This window comes from Erpetoichthys calabaricus, chromosome 4 (assembly GCF_900747795.2).
Source record: "Erpetoichthys calabaricus chromosome 4, fErpCal1.3, whole genome shotgun sequence".
Taxonomy (NCBI): Eukaryota; Metazoa; Chordata; class Cladistia; order Polypteriformes; family Polypteridae; genus Erpetoichthys; species Erpetoichthys calabaricus.
In genome coordinates this window covers 37,923,722-37,939,182 of record NC_041397.2, presented here as the reverse complement: position 1 = coordinate 37,939,182, position 15,461 = coordinate 37,923,722, and the positions used below count along the sequence as shown (strand labels likewise).

The 15,461-nt window shown below is 35.3% G+C and overlaps 1 protein-coding gene across 1 annotated transcript; it reads left to right on the top strand.

The window, feature by feature from the left end:
* The first annotated feature begins 328 nt into the window (after nt 1–328).
* Nucleotides 329–1,300, top strand: LOC114651002 (olfactory receptor 8H2-like). The gene has a single exon (XM_051926148.1). The coding sequence runs from the start codon at nt 341–343 to the stop codon at nt 1,298–1,300; it is 960 nt and encodes a 319-aa protein (XP_051782108.1). The 5' UTR covers nt 329–340.
* Nucleotides 1,301–15,461: the final 14,161 nt, after the last annotated feature.

Below are 15,461 nucleotides of genomic sequence, written 5' to 3'. Positions count from 1 at the left end.
TGTTTTGGGAGTAAAAAATATAAAAAGAAAAAATAATTTTAAAATATGAACTGGAAATAATCAAACATTATGAATGATGTTATGCTAAAGCACAATGTATATTTACAAAGTATTTAAAAATGTAACATGTTTTAGCATACAATTTAATTGTTGCTTTGTTGTACAGTATATATTATAATTTAAGACTTTCCAAATACCCACTTACATCCTTTAAGATTATTTACAACTATTACCTGTAATAACATTGATTTAGACAGTATGTATAAGTTCTATCTGTCTAGTTTGAAATTTTTATAATTTTTTGTTCTTTTCAGTTTGCAGATTATAAAGAGTTCTGATCATGGATGCTCCCAATGGCAACATTAACAACAGCTCATTAACAGGAGGATTTCTTCTCACAGCTGCTGGTACACTTGGAATAAAGACTTATCAAGCAATACTCTTTTCTTTAATTTATGTAATTACCCTACTGGGCAATTTTACAGTCTTATTAGTAGTTTTCTTTGATAAAACTCTGCATACTCCCAAACATTTTTCCATTTGTAACCTAGCAATAGTGGACATTGGCTTAAATACTGTTATAATCCCTCAAGTAGTTTCTGTCCTAATCTTTACAGTGAATTTTATTTCATTTGATGGCTGTTTCTCTCAGATGTTCTTTATACACTTTTTTGGTGACATGGGATCCTTCTCCCTTGCTGTTTTGGCTTATGATCGCCTCATTGCTATTTGTTTTCCACTTCACTATTCCACTTTAAATACAAACATTCGTATGATGCTCATTATTGCAGGAACTTGGGCTGTGGTTTTCTGCTTGGATATGTATCAGGTATGGCAGGCTGCAAAACTGCCTTATTGTGGTTCAAGGATTATCAGAGGTTTTTTCTGCGAACATGGATTTGTATATGTGTTAGCATGCATGGATACCTCTTTTAACAGAAAGCTTGGAACTGGTAAAACACTTGTTGCTTTGCTTTTTCCATTATTTTTCATTTTAAGTACATATATGATTATTTTGTTTATTGTTCTAAAAATTGCCTCCACTGAGCAGCGCCAAAAAGCCTTTCAAACTTGTTTATCTCATTTGCTGTGTGCATTTGTTTATTATATTCCCATTATATTAACATATATTCTAGCAAATCTACGTTTAATAACATCACTTGATGTGTTGACATCATTGCTTATAACCTCTGTCATTTTACCACCCATGTTAAATCCAGTAATCTATTGGTTTAACACTGAAGAACTGAAAGTAAAATTACTACATTTTTTTAAAAGAAATAAAACATTTCCTAGGTAAGTGAAATGTCATTCATTACAAAAATTAAAAACAACAGTCATTTTATGTAATGTATATTTCCTTTTTCAGATCTGTATATTTGTTCAGGTTTTTCAAAAGACCTTTTTTGGAAAATAATAATTTTAAATCTAAAGTTAAATTATAAGATGATATAGATGTTTATTTTAAAATCCACTTCACAATTACCTGGAAATAATGTAATTGTTTATAAGAATAGATTCATTGTGATATATTTGAAAATTAAGATTTAATTCAGTATTTGTGTAATTCATTAAGGATATGAAGCATTAGTTTATTTTTTAAATGACAGTCTTTGGAAATGACTTGTAATAACATGTATTAATATTTCAAAAAGTATTTTTTTACATCTTACCTTAAAATGTCATATTTGCAGACATGCAGTATACAGAGTGTGTTACATGGACATGCAGTGGCAACTGCATTCAAATTGTAGCCAATCATCATTTGTGCCAAGCACCAACGTGTTTATGTGGATTTTAGCTGTCTGGTTTTCTTTTTGTATTGCAAAGTTGTGTGTAATCAAATGAGTAGTAATCCTGAAATTAAACTTCATTGAAAGAACATTAAAGTGTTGTGTGTTCCCTGAATGGGCTGGTATCCACTTGGGTGTTAGCTGTTGCCTTGCATCCACTCCTTTCGAAAGGAGCTTTTGCTCTCCTAGCCCTTAAAACTAGATTAAACATGCTCAGTGAACAAACTAATGGATTTAGCAGTTAGAAGAAATTGACTATTCCCATTGTTATTTTACTTTTCAAAAATACCCTGGTAAAACACATAGCTAAATGGATAATATTTGCATGATATTTTAATTTTTCATTATTTTTTCATCTTAATATATACAATATACAGTTGCACTTTTTATTTATGTATATGAAATGTTAGTAACAATTAACTAATTGTTCATTTTTCAAAAATATTCTAATACAGGGTTACAGGTAGCAAGAATGCATTTCTGCAAAACGTTGTATTAGGTAAGTACCAACCCTGGATGAGGCGCCATTCCATTGCAAGGCATACACACTCACAAAGGGGTAATGGAGAGTTGTATATTGGCAAAAGTCACATCTTCTGCTCATAGAGTGCACTGCTCAGCACTGCCACATTGTACCTTCAGGGACCCGGAATAGTATGTGTATAAATAACCAATAAATATTCTATTCTACAATTATTGCTTTATAGATGTAAGCATACTCTGCCCTATCACATATACACATTTACAAATATATTTAGTGAACAATTATACACATGCATCAGTGGCTGAAGTGGAAAAATTGAACTGGCAGAACTATCTGTTGTTTTGGGTTCTTCATCTTTCTCCCATTGAAATAATGTTCTAGACACATTGCCAATATTACATTTTCTTCAGAGACCACGGGTAGAGGTGGGTCCCTGTTGGAGGACAGACAACGTGCTAAATTACAGAAAATAATAATAATAATAATAATGATAATAATAAGTTTTATTTATGTAGCACCTTTCATAAACTGAAGGACACTTTACAATTCAATACACACATTAACAAGACAGTAGAAATTACATACACAAAAAAGAATAATACTCATTGAAAAGATGTGTTTTTAAAAGAAGTTTGAAATTAATAATAGATTTTTCCTCGCAAAGACTGAGAGGGAGAGAATTCCAAATTTTAGGGGCTATCACTCTGAAAGCTCTGCCACCCATAGTTACTAACCTGTATTTAGATAAAAATAAATACTTGGAGGGCATTGTTTTTCCCTCAGAAGTGCAACACCTAGCTGAAAGGAGATTTTTTTTTTGTAAATACGTGTATAAGTTGGTAGTGGGGCATGCACTGTGAAAAGTGCTGGACAACTTCAAGCACTGTCATGGGCGGCACAGATGCAGAGGTGAGTGATCCTGCATCATGGACCAGTTTCCTGAGTCTCAGTTGTGCCTGTAGGCATTGTATATAAATTTCATGCTTTCCCCATGCTTCGGTTTTTCACCAAGTACACATACATTAACCTGATTGGAGATTCTAAAATTGGCACAGTGGTTTTGTGCACGAGAGGGCCTTGTAATGGAATGACGCCCTGTGTTAGATTGCTTCCTGCCTTACAACCAATGTTGACAGGTTTGGCGTTAGCTTCCTCAGATGCAATGTTGCATTATGTAACCATTTGTCCTGAACTTACAACAATTTTTCAATTAAAGACAGAAGAAAAAGATGCTGAAAGTGTATATGGTATACTGTACATCATTATTGGAACAATCTTTACAAACACCATTTGATTAAGGCGATTGAAAAAGCTGCTACCTAAACCTGCTCTTGTGGCTCCTGCTATAGTTTTAGATGTTTATAATTTCATGTAGAATTATCAAGCCATTAACTCTTGAAGATCTTTCCTCTGAACTGAGTCCCTGGGAGTTGGTCAAAGAACCAAAAACATAGCAACAGTGCCTAATGAGACGTTTGTGTTTCTGTCACCCATTTTAGTGTATGAGAACATGTGGAAGAATGGGACTTTTAGTACAAGTCTTCTTCTTTCAGCTGCTCCCATTTAGGGGTCGCCACGCTGGGTCATACGTCTCCATCCATCCCTGTCTTTTACATAATTTTTTACTGCACCAAATGCCTTCATGTCCTTCCTTGCCACATCCATCAACCTCCTGTCTGACCTTCCTCTTTTTCTCTTGACTGGTGGTCCCATATTCAACATTCCTTTCCCGTCTCAATCTAGCCTCTCTCACTTGATCACTGAATTGTAGTACCTGTGTTGTCTCTCTAATATACTCATTCTTACTCCTGTCTTCCATCATTACTCCGAGCAAAATTCATTGCATCTTCATCTCTGCCACTTCCAGCACTGCATCCTGTCTTTTGACGGTGCTACAGCCTCCAAACCATACAACATAGCTGGTCTCACCACCATTCCATAAACCTTCCCTTTCATTCTTGCAGGTACTCTTCTATTACAAATCACTCCTGCCACTCTTCTCCGCAAAGTCCACCCTGCTGCACTCTCTTCTTCACCTTGCAAGTACAAGTATTAGATTAATTTCTGAGGGAATGCTCTGCAGAATACTCCTGGTTTGGTTCTTAGCCTGGTCACCATTACTTTCAGGTGTATACCTCAATATACCCAGGAATAAACTGGTACTCCATTCTCAAGTAAGTTGTTCCCACCTTTCAAGAATGAGAAGATCTTATTTAGTTGAAGAATGGCTTGATAAGCATTATGTTCTCTTCTCCTGAGTAAAGCAGATGTCTAATAAGAGTGTATTTTCTTGACATTGATCCTACCCCTAACTGTAGTTCACGAAATCCGTTCTGGGCAATATTTCTTATATGATGTGTCATTTTAGGGAAGTCACAAATATAATGCTACATAAAAGATGAAAAGAGTCAACACAAAAATACAATGTTATTAACTGCTAATAATGTCAATAAAGACTAACTTTATCTGTGCAATGCTTTTTTGCTGTTCATGTTTAGTGAAGGAATTAAACAATGCTTTTAATTATTACATTTGTGTGATTAGTGTAAAACAATTATTTAATTTTAACAGTCACTAGAATGCCTTAGGATTTGACTGTATATATGTAATATTTAATTCTTTTAGGCTTTAAAATTATTATTTTTGGGCTAAGTCTTAAGTAAGAGAAAACTTTGTCAGGATTCCATTAATGCTGAGGATGTGTTTACTATGCACTATCTAGCAGGCACCAACATTCAGAGGTTGCACCTTCTATCTTGACATTAAAAATAGATGTTGTCCATGTAACATTCTGGATTGAACGTAACTATAATGACAAGGGGCCTCATGTATAAACGGTGCGTACGCACAGAAATGTTGCGTACGAACGTTTCCACGGTCAAATCGCGATGTATAAAACCTAAACTTGGCGTAAAGCCACGCACATTTCCACGGTACCTCATACCCTGGCGTATGCAATTTCTCCGCTCGGTTTTGCAGACTGGCGGCACCCAGCGTCAAAGCAGTGCTACTGTTCCTGTGTGGTCACCCTTTCTTTCTTAGATCCACATTCCTGACGCGGCTTTATTGTTTATTAGTGTAATGCATCTGATTGTAATTAACCTGCAGCAATATAATGGTCCAGGGAATAGCCATAGTAGTCCAAATGCCATAACTGCTTTAGTGTTGTTACTCTCACTGCATCTTCTTCTTCTTTCAGCTGCTCCCGTTAAGGGTTGCCACAGCAGATCATCTTTTTCCATATTACTCTCACTGCACCACTCTGAGTATTTATATCACTGTATCTGAGTGGGGAATCACAGCAGCAGCTGATTGGAAAGAGAATTATCGGTATACAGCATGAAGCAGACGCTGCCTCAGCCACAGCAAAACGCTTCAGAGACCTTCCTGTACGGACTTCGCGGTTTAGAAAACGTTTCATCCCAAGAACTATAAGTGCACTCAATCAGTCCATCAAGTGCTCCTTGTAGAACTGTTTGTACTTATAAGTACAATTACCTCACTGTAAACTTGCACTACAGTTATAATATTGCATAACCTGCGCCACTTTATAAAGCGCGTATTTACATATGATGACGATATAATTTTCAAGATGAAATGCAGCAAAATATGTTGATTATATTATACAGATAAAACTTTAACTTCATTTAATCTGTATTGTTAATAATTAAACATGTGAGGACATGGTGCCACAGCGTTAGCTAGTTCAGGGATTGTTCCTGCATTGTGTTGTATTCTTGCTGGTGCTGACGCGACACTGGAAGGATAGACGGATAGAATAATTAAACATGTACTACGAAGATATTTCAATGTTCCTTAAAAGTTTTGAAGAATCGGTGTTCTAAGCTTACAAATGGCTTCACATCTATTACAGAGCTGATTGTGTGGTGATTGGGTATTTGGAGAAAGAAAAATAAGGGCAGGAATTGGAGGTTAGTACGTTTGAAAGAGACAGTACTTCTGTAATAAATTATTTCATCGAAGGTCGCGCATGGCGCAGCAAGCCTCTTGCGTGAGACATGAACAAGCACTGCGCCACCGTGTTCCCATGTTTAATAACATGCTTTAACTCCTATCATCATGAAAAAGATATCACGTATACATCTCAGTATTTTAATTATTCAGAGAGCTGTAATATCACGAATGTAATGGATTATGTGTCCTGTCGGAGAAAAAGAAAGCCTGTTTAAGAAGCAGGTAGTGATTCACACACATAGAAGTTCAAATACAGAACAAAGCATTTAATGTGCTACTTTAGTTAAAATGGGATTTGAGAAACTAGTAAATTAAACGATTTTAAGATGAAATTTATGATGTTCTACTTTAATGGCAAAATAAATTACGTGATTAAAGTTGACATTTCGTGCTTTTTTCCCACTGTGTGCCTATTTTTTTTGTCTGTACCCTAATAAGCTTTCATGTGACACTCAGATGGTGGGCTACGACTTGCCATTTCAAGGTGACTTTGATATGTGATTTCTTTTTTATTTCGGGCACTGTGCGACTTTGTGAACTTGAACTTTCGAGTTTCTCCAACACTCTGTCACTTGATCAACTTCATTTTGTTGATTATACCACTGTTTAAACCAACAAATAGTAGGTTTTTCCTTTGCCTCCACTTGGGATTCGCTGAAATTCTTATATTTTCTCCCGTGCTTTTCCCATTGTCTTTTCACAGAAGGCTATTTATATTGATTTGCATATTCAAAGAGGCGTAATTCTGGGAGGAGTTAGGGCGGGACAGAAGGCTCGTGCACGTGCGTTTCTTTTCACGGTGATTGGGATTTATGTAGCGGAAGAACGTGGAAGTTTGCGTACATACAGATTCCTGCATCTGGATTTTTCTGTGCGTACACACATTCCCGCTTTTGTGCTTACGCCATGTTATAGTGTGAGTTCTACGCACGCCATTATACATGAGGCCCAAGGTCTGAATATTCCAAATTGTGAGCTTTTGGGAAAGACATAGCATTTACAGAACTGTTTCTTTTTTTCTAAGGAATTATACAGGAGAGAAAGGTAACATACTTGGTGGTACAAATGTGACTATACAACATTGACAATTTTTCAAACAATTACTACTTGTAGCTATGTCAGGTAAAGGTTCCAACCTAATGGACCAAATTGTTCAAGAGATATAAATACTTCAGAATTTGTTGGAAAAACACAACGAGAAGCTAGGAATGTGGCCAGGCCTGCCAGCCATGATTTACAGCATGTAGATAAGGGAATAATAGTAAAGATTTTAAATCAAAGCCAGTTTCCTAAGCAATAGGACAAAAGTTGTAGGCTAAATTGGATGGGCTCATTGGAAAATATTGTTCAGTCTGTGAAATTCTCTGAATGGGTGGTTCCAATACTTCCTGTTGTTCAATAGTTAAAAGGGGACAAAAGTAATATGGAGGATATTAAATCTTTACAACTAGGTGGTAATTAAATGTAGGAGAAATAGAAGACCCCCTACTGTGTTCATTTTTAGGTGTGTTTACATATAATGCAATTTCCATGTCAGTCTGTCTGTTCATCCAACTATCTGTCTGTCTGTGTGTAATGGCTCAGTGACCATTGGACCAGTTTTATTCAAATATGGCAAACTTATTCTTCATGGAAGTTTATCAGAACAGCTTAGTTTGAATTGAAAAGCACTGGCAAATTTGCAAACTCACCTATTTTAAAACAGAAAACATTATATGTAACTTCAATTAGTTTACTGTTTAAAATTTACCTTGAGAAGAGTAATTTCATCTTGTATGTTTTCCTATTTTACTTAATACTCCTGATAGTAAAATGGATCCCCATTAAAAGTTAGTCATATGCCCAGGGAAAAAGGCCCATGTAAGCTGTGCTGCTGCTACACAAGCTCACTTCTTCTACTGTTACTATGAAAAAAAAACAGAAAGTAACTTACTATAAATAAATGTAAGAGAAAAAGAATTCTGCATCACTCTGTAATCACAGATTGAGTAAATAAATATTTACATTATAGAAAAATTTACCACATGGCAGCATTATCTATATATTATAATGATTTAAGATATCTCTGATACTATAATTTATCGACTAAACTTCAGACCTTCACTCCATCATGGTCTAAGGCATCCAACAATTTTACCTTTTATTGGGTGCTTATTTAAAAAATGTTGTTCATAAAATTTGAATTATATTTATTCACAGGCAATAAACAACTAACACATCAACTGATGAGATTTTAAAATAATAAAATAAACATCTGCACGTCAATTGATGAAATTTTTAAATTGCTTAAATTAGAATCTGATACCTATTAAAGCTGTTCAGCCACCACAATTTTAAACTACATGACATTTTAGTACTCTTAAAAAACATGTATTTAATGTATGTATCCATGGGACTGTATCCACTGGGACTGTTCTTAGGTGAATACAGTCATACCTCTTGGGCAGATACTACTTTGCCTTGGTGAGGAGAGATGACAAGGGTAAACCAAACAAGCAAGGTAATGCCCCCAGGATTGGTGCTGGGTTCTTTCCTCTCCTTTATATAAACCTCCTCACTAGCCCTATTCTCCAGTCCCTCTGGGACTCATATCAGTGTTATACTGATGATATTAAGTTGTACTTCTCATTCCCTCCTGAGAATCATACGGCATCAGCTAGAATCACAGCATTTCTCACTGATATTGCAACTGATGATGAATGAAGGAGCACCATCTCCAGTTTAGCCTGGAAAAGACAGACCGTCTTCTGATTCCTGCTTATTTATCTCTTCAGCTCCACATCTCTGATTAGCTCAGATATCTCTAGCACCCACTAAGTCAGCCTTCAGGTGCTGATCGATGACCGGGTATCCTTCACTAACCATGTTGCACCTGTATCTAAACCTAGCAGTGTCACTCTACACAACATTCATAAGATCAGATTATATTTGACAGAAAGAACTTTTGGTCTAGGCAATGTTCTTGTCACATCTGGACTACCACAATTTTCTGCTGGCAGAAGTACCAGCATGCGTTACCAATCTGCTGCAGATGATTCAAAATGCAGCAGCATGTCCGGTGCTTAAGATGCTGAAGCACTCATGTTTCACTCTTCTTTTCAGGTCACTACATTGGCACCCTGTAGCAACACATATTAAGTTCAAAACTTTCAAGCATGCGTACAGAGCAACCAATATAAAGATGGAGACAATTGTAAGGTTTTATGCTTCTTCTTGCCAACTCAGGTCTGTTGTTGCATGGTATCTGGTGATACCAGCCCTGTGTGGCATCAAATCTCAATCCATATTCTTTTGTTGTGTAGGTCCTAGCCGGTGGAGTGAGATGTCCACATCAAATCGAACTGCTGACTTCCTCAATGTGTTTAGGAAGCATTTGAAGACTGTTGTTTGGTGAATTTCTGCCTAATTGGTAATTGCTAGGATAGGTTCTTGTAATCAAAAAAAGGGTAGCTTGCATTTTGTTCTGATCTCTTAACTTGTGATGATCAATTTTGTAACAATGCCCTGTAATATTTGTTGCAAAATGGTCCCCCAGGCTGAGGTTTACTCAATTATGTTGACATCTTTTGTAAGTCATTTTGGATAACAGCCTCTACCCAACAAATAAATATGAATGTAAATGGAAGTCTTTCTATGCGGAGACATTGAATGCAGTTGATATTTAATATTCCACTTACCATTATCTTTACACCTCACACTAAGGCAATAATAAATACTGTGAACTTAAATGATAAATTACCAGTAACGGCGCACTGCACAATAATGTGCAATGAATACATTTGATTTGAGCATTCATAGTTTTCATCCTCTTTCTCTGTACGTTTAGCATTCGTTTGCTCAGAGGTTGATGCGCTTGCTGCTTCCTGAGCAGCTCTTCTTTTCTCCACCCTAGTGGCCCGCTTCTTCTCTTCTTTCATCAGCATTTTTTTGCATTAATACTGATTAAGTCAGTTTTTGTGTTGCAGTTACTTAGTATGTTTCCTTAATTTTTCACTTAAGCTGGCACAACACAACCATCAGCAACCTTCAGGGTCTTGTCACGGAAGGTCTCCCACATCATATTAGGATCGGCAGTCGCACCTGAGAACACAGAACAACCATTATTAACTGTAATGTTTATAAGTATCCATCTATCCATCCATTATCCAACCTGCTATATCCTAACTGCAGGGTTGCGGGGGTCTGCTGGAGCCAATCTCAGCCAACACAGGGCACAAGGCAGGAAGCAGACCCCGGGCAGAGAGCCAGCCCACCGCAGATGATTATAAGTATTTAACTCACAAAATACCAATGACTGAATTTTGTATTAATCATGCTGCAGAAAACTATGATTTTATATTTCTATATGATTTTATCTGCATTTAGATAGGAAAGGAATAATGTTTATGCACAGAATATGAGACTGATTTAATTTTTCTATGTGAAAGTGCTAACCTCTTGATATTAACAGAACACCCTGTGATATTATAACTCAATGTGATCTTTCTTTTTCTTGTTTAATATTATAAGAAAACAAGTCACTTATGAATTAATAAATAAGGATTATTAATCTAATCAAACAAATATAATCTAGTGAAGATATTAAAATTAAAAGATGTAATCTCTTTATAACTAATGCAATGAACTTTAAGAAAACTGCTTAAAATGGGTTTGTACTGAGACGGGCACATTCTTTAGATAATGTAGGCGCCTGGTACTGTTTTGTTTTTCTGTACTCCTGTATGTCAGAAATTTAAGATGTCCCCTAATCTATGGATGACCTCAAAATGAACTGTTATGTTTTTTTCTGTTCTCTCTTTAGCTAATGAACACGCTAGGAGATGAAAGGGGTGAACAGTTTTTTCTTTTCGAGTCTGCCAAAAAACTCAAATCAGTTAGCTGTGCTGGGGGGGGGGGGGGGGGTTGGGGGCAGTCTCACCATCTCTCACCAAGAATAAATAATAAAGAAATTGCTTTTAATTTTAAATTGGTGTTTTTCTCGTCTGCGTCTCGGCATGCAAACTCATTAGAAACAGCCTGATCTGGAGTCTGGCCAATATAATCAGGGACATGAAAAATGAAAAGGTATGAACTGATTTTATGGCATTGTTTCTTGTAATCTATTAAAACATCCAAAACCATTTTACCAGAGTAATAATACACTGTTATTATGTGGTAGCACCCCACAGAAAATATTAGAATTGTTGTATAGAACTAGCTGCCAAATATTTTACTGCAATTCAGATGTGAATTTTAATGTGAATATTGTGTTCAGTTCTTAATTTAAATCACATTGTCTGCTTGCTTGGTCAAATCACTATACCTTTCAAAACGAAGCAGAAATGTAGCATGCAGAAAATAGGGGAATGCACAGACTGCATCCACACATTAATTAAAGGCAACATTTAAAACCTGTAGTTGTTATGCAGCAACCAAGCTTAAATTAAGATTTACAGTATAAGAACTGCATTTTAAATAATAACAAAGCATTAAACATAATGACACTTAATTGGTTAACTGACAGTTTGGGTCAATTGCTAAATTCTATTTCACTTATGTAAATACACTTTGTAAACAGTTAAAGCAAATTCAAATCAAATATTCCTTATTGTTTTATTTTACCTGTATAGACAGAGGCTTCAACTGTGATACTGATGGAGGAAGGCAGCTTAAAAAATACCTACACACTCTTCTGAGAAATTCAGAAGTAAAATGAAATTGAAAAATTCTTTGCATGTCACTGAAGATGCTAGTAATGGTTGTAGCAAGACAAGTAAAGTAAACAAACATACTTCAAAGCCTACTAGAAGAGCAGAGATTGGATGAATACACAATGGTAAACAGGTCTGTGCATGAGGTGGTGGTGGGACTAGGAAACTTTCTGTTTCCAAAGTTCTTCCCTATACATGCCTTTCCAGAATGAACTGCCATACTGTTCCATCACCCAGTAACCTGAATGAAGTAATAGTGCCAGTGATGCATAAAGTAAACAGCTCATACAAAGGCTAAAGTATGCCTTAGAGATAGATTATGTCATACAGTATATAATGTAAAGTGTACTTCAAATGACACTTCCAACAGTGTCTGATTTAGAAGAACTGTACAAAATAAACACAGCAAAACATTCATTATGCAAAAAACTAGCTTGTGTTTTTTTGCTTGTATTTAGCAAAAAAAAATCTGCCAAAGGGGTAAGTGAAATTTATTAGATTTCTTAAATTAGTCTAAATAACCATAAATACAAATTCTTGAATTAGTCAATAATTATTACAATAAGGAAAACTAGATTTAATTTCATGATTTAAATACTTTTTACTTCTCTTAGAATTTATTTTTTGCAGTAAAGAAACTGACAGTGAAAAGTGTGTTAGGCATGGTTACTCCTGATTTTACAAATATTGCATAAAACACAACTAAAGATTATTTATGGCAGTTTATTTGATCCCTGGATGATGAAAGACTGCAGAAATGTATTCACTTTGTTTCAGGTGCAGAGGTGATTTGTGTGAACAAAATTGAAATTGAGTTTACAAGTGTGAGTGGTCTTCAAAGAAGACCTGTGGCACATACTTGTGGGTCACTATTGAAAATTCAGTTCATTTACAATACTTACACCGAATTCAGAAGTGAATTTTATACTGTTCCAAATGGCAACAGTTATAGTATGACTATACTTTGAAAAGTCTGATTAAAAAAAAAAATCAAGATTTGTAACCCTTTCAAAGAAATTCCTGTTTTTCATTACATTTTTTTCTGACCAAGTCAATTTAATATACAGTACAGTTGTTGAGGTTTCAAAGTAGATTGATTTGATCAGTTTTGATCAGTTTTGAATAACTATGGGGATCAGTTAAATTTGGCTTTATTAAAAGCTGGGTAATATTTAGGCAACAAAACTTAAATGCATTTAGTTTTATTATGTGTAAGCTTTTATTAGAAATGTATTCATTGTATTTACTCTTGAGATATTTACATTACAATTTAATGTAATTTTAGTCAAATTGTAATGTATTGAAAAGGTTGGACTGTTTTATGGTTGCATCATGAAGGCTTTTGTTACTTGAATTTAACAGGGACCCAGATGTTTAAACTTATGCTGTTTATGCAGTTAATATATTCCCAACTTTAAGAAAACAAAAATAAATGTGTATTTTAATACATTGCAAGGGGACTAAGCTATAATTGTAATGTGCCATTTTTAAACAATGGCACAATTTTGTCAACAATGTGATTGTTGGTTAACATTTTTATAATTTATTAAACTTAAAAAATTAAAACCATGTTATCAGTAAAGTTTTAAAGTTGTTTCCAGAGCTATGACTAGTTTATGGATGTTTTCCCTTACTACAAATATATTAATTCCATATTCAGGACTTTAGCAATTAATGTAGCCATTTTGCACCCAGTACCAATAAAAATGAAAAAAAAAAGGAAAGGAAATAATATACATGAAGTGTGTAGCTTGTTAAAAATAAATAATTACATTTACCAAGTTTATTTTAAAACTACTATATTTTGATATTTTCACAGTGGGATTTACTTAGACATTATACATGTACAAAGATTTTGATATTTGTAATAATCCATGCTAAAACCAGTGCTTCTTGCTCAATGCAGGCAGACTGTGGTTAAGATATAAGAAAGTAATAGACCTTACATCAGTATTGCTTGATTTTTGAAACAGAACAACAGAAACTGTTTATGCAATAGCACTGGTCCAGTAAAGTTTAATTGTATTAAAACTGATTTTACATATATCCTCTAAGAGATGGCTGCTACATTTTCCTATATTTAAGGCCTTGGATTTACAATTCAGACTTAGAGTGAACTACGTATTTATTTTCTCAATGAAACATAGAGATCCGTAGTTCCTTCTGCTTTATCAGGTGGGTCCAATTGAAGTTCATTCATCAGTAGGCAGCACAGTTCAAATACTGTCTGATCACATGGGTAATGTCTTGTCTGGCATTCTTCTTCAAATATCAATATCTTGCTATACTGTCAGGACAGAAGTGGTCTTCAGCACCATACAGGTTTGGAAGAGTATACATGATAATAGGTTTACCATGGGGGGAATTGTTGTTTCACTGTGCTCTAATGTGATGCACATTCCATAAGGCAGACACACACAATTTAGTTCCTCCTAAAATAAATGATGAAAAATTGTCTAGTTAAACTTTTATACCTGATCAGTATTCATTACTTAACACTAGAATTACCAGAGCCTACGAAAAAACTCATAGATCCGGCCCACTTTAAATCCGTTCGCACCTCTCAACGTCTTTTGTCCTGTAAATGTGCCTATAAAGACAAGCAGCAAGCAGCCTGGTATTCCATCCCTCCATAGCCGCAGAACGTGCACAAAGTTCTCCCAGCTCATACCTTGATTGATTATCTGGGAGTGAAGTGCTGGAGTTTTAGAGTGGAAATAATAGATCGTTATTTGGAACACATGCATTTCATGTGTGTTCCGTTTCTACAATAGCCTGTGTAAACACATTGTTAAAACAGAAACGTTTTTCATATTTTAGTAGTAAATGACAAAATGTTGGCATAAACTATATAATGTGTGAAGCCTGAAGTCCAAAGATCAAATAAACACTTTCACAAAAGGTTCAAGGATAAAGCAACAGCCTCCATGGCGTAGCAATAAGATTTGCTGACTTGTAATCATGAGTTCCCGGTTCAATCCCGACTGCCTCCTATTGACTTTAAAATACTGCTTATGGTTTACAAAGCCTTAAATAATCTCGCTCCATCTTATATATCGGAATGTCTGACACCTTATATTCCAAATCGTAACCTTAGATCATCAAATGAGTGTCTGCTTAGAATTCCAAGAGCTAAACTTAAAAGAAGTGGTGAAGCAGCCTTCTGCTGTTATGCACCTAAAATCTGGAATAGCCTGCCAATAGGAATTCGCCAGGCTGATACAGTGGAGCACTTTAAAAAACTGCTAAAAACTCATTACTTTAACATGACTTTCTCATAACTTCATTTTGGTTTAATCCTGATGCTTTGTATATTCAATTAATTATCATAACTATTCATGGTGGCTCTAGAATCCATATTAACCTCTACTCTCTCTTCTGTTTCTTTTCCCAGTTTTTTGTGGTGGTGACCTGCGCCACCACCATCTAATCAAAGCACCATGATGTTCCTACATTCATGGATTAAAAGCCAGAAGTCTACATGACCATCATCATCAAGTTCTTCCATGAGAACCCTAA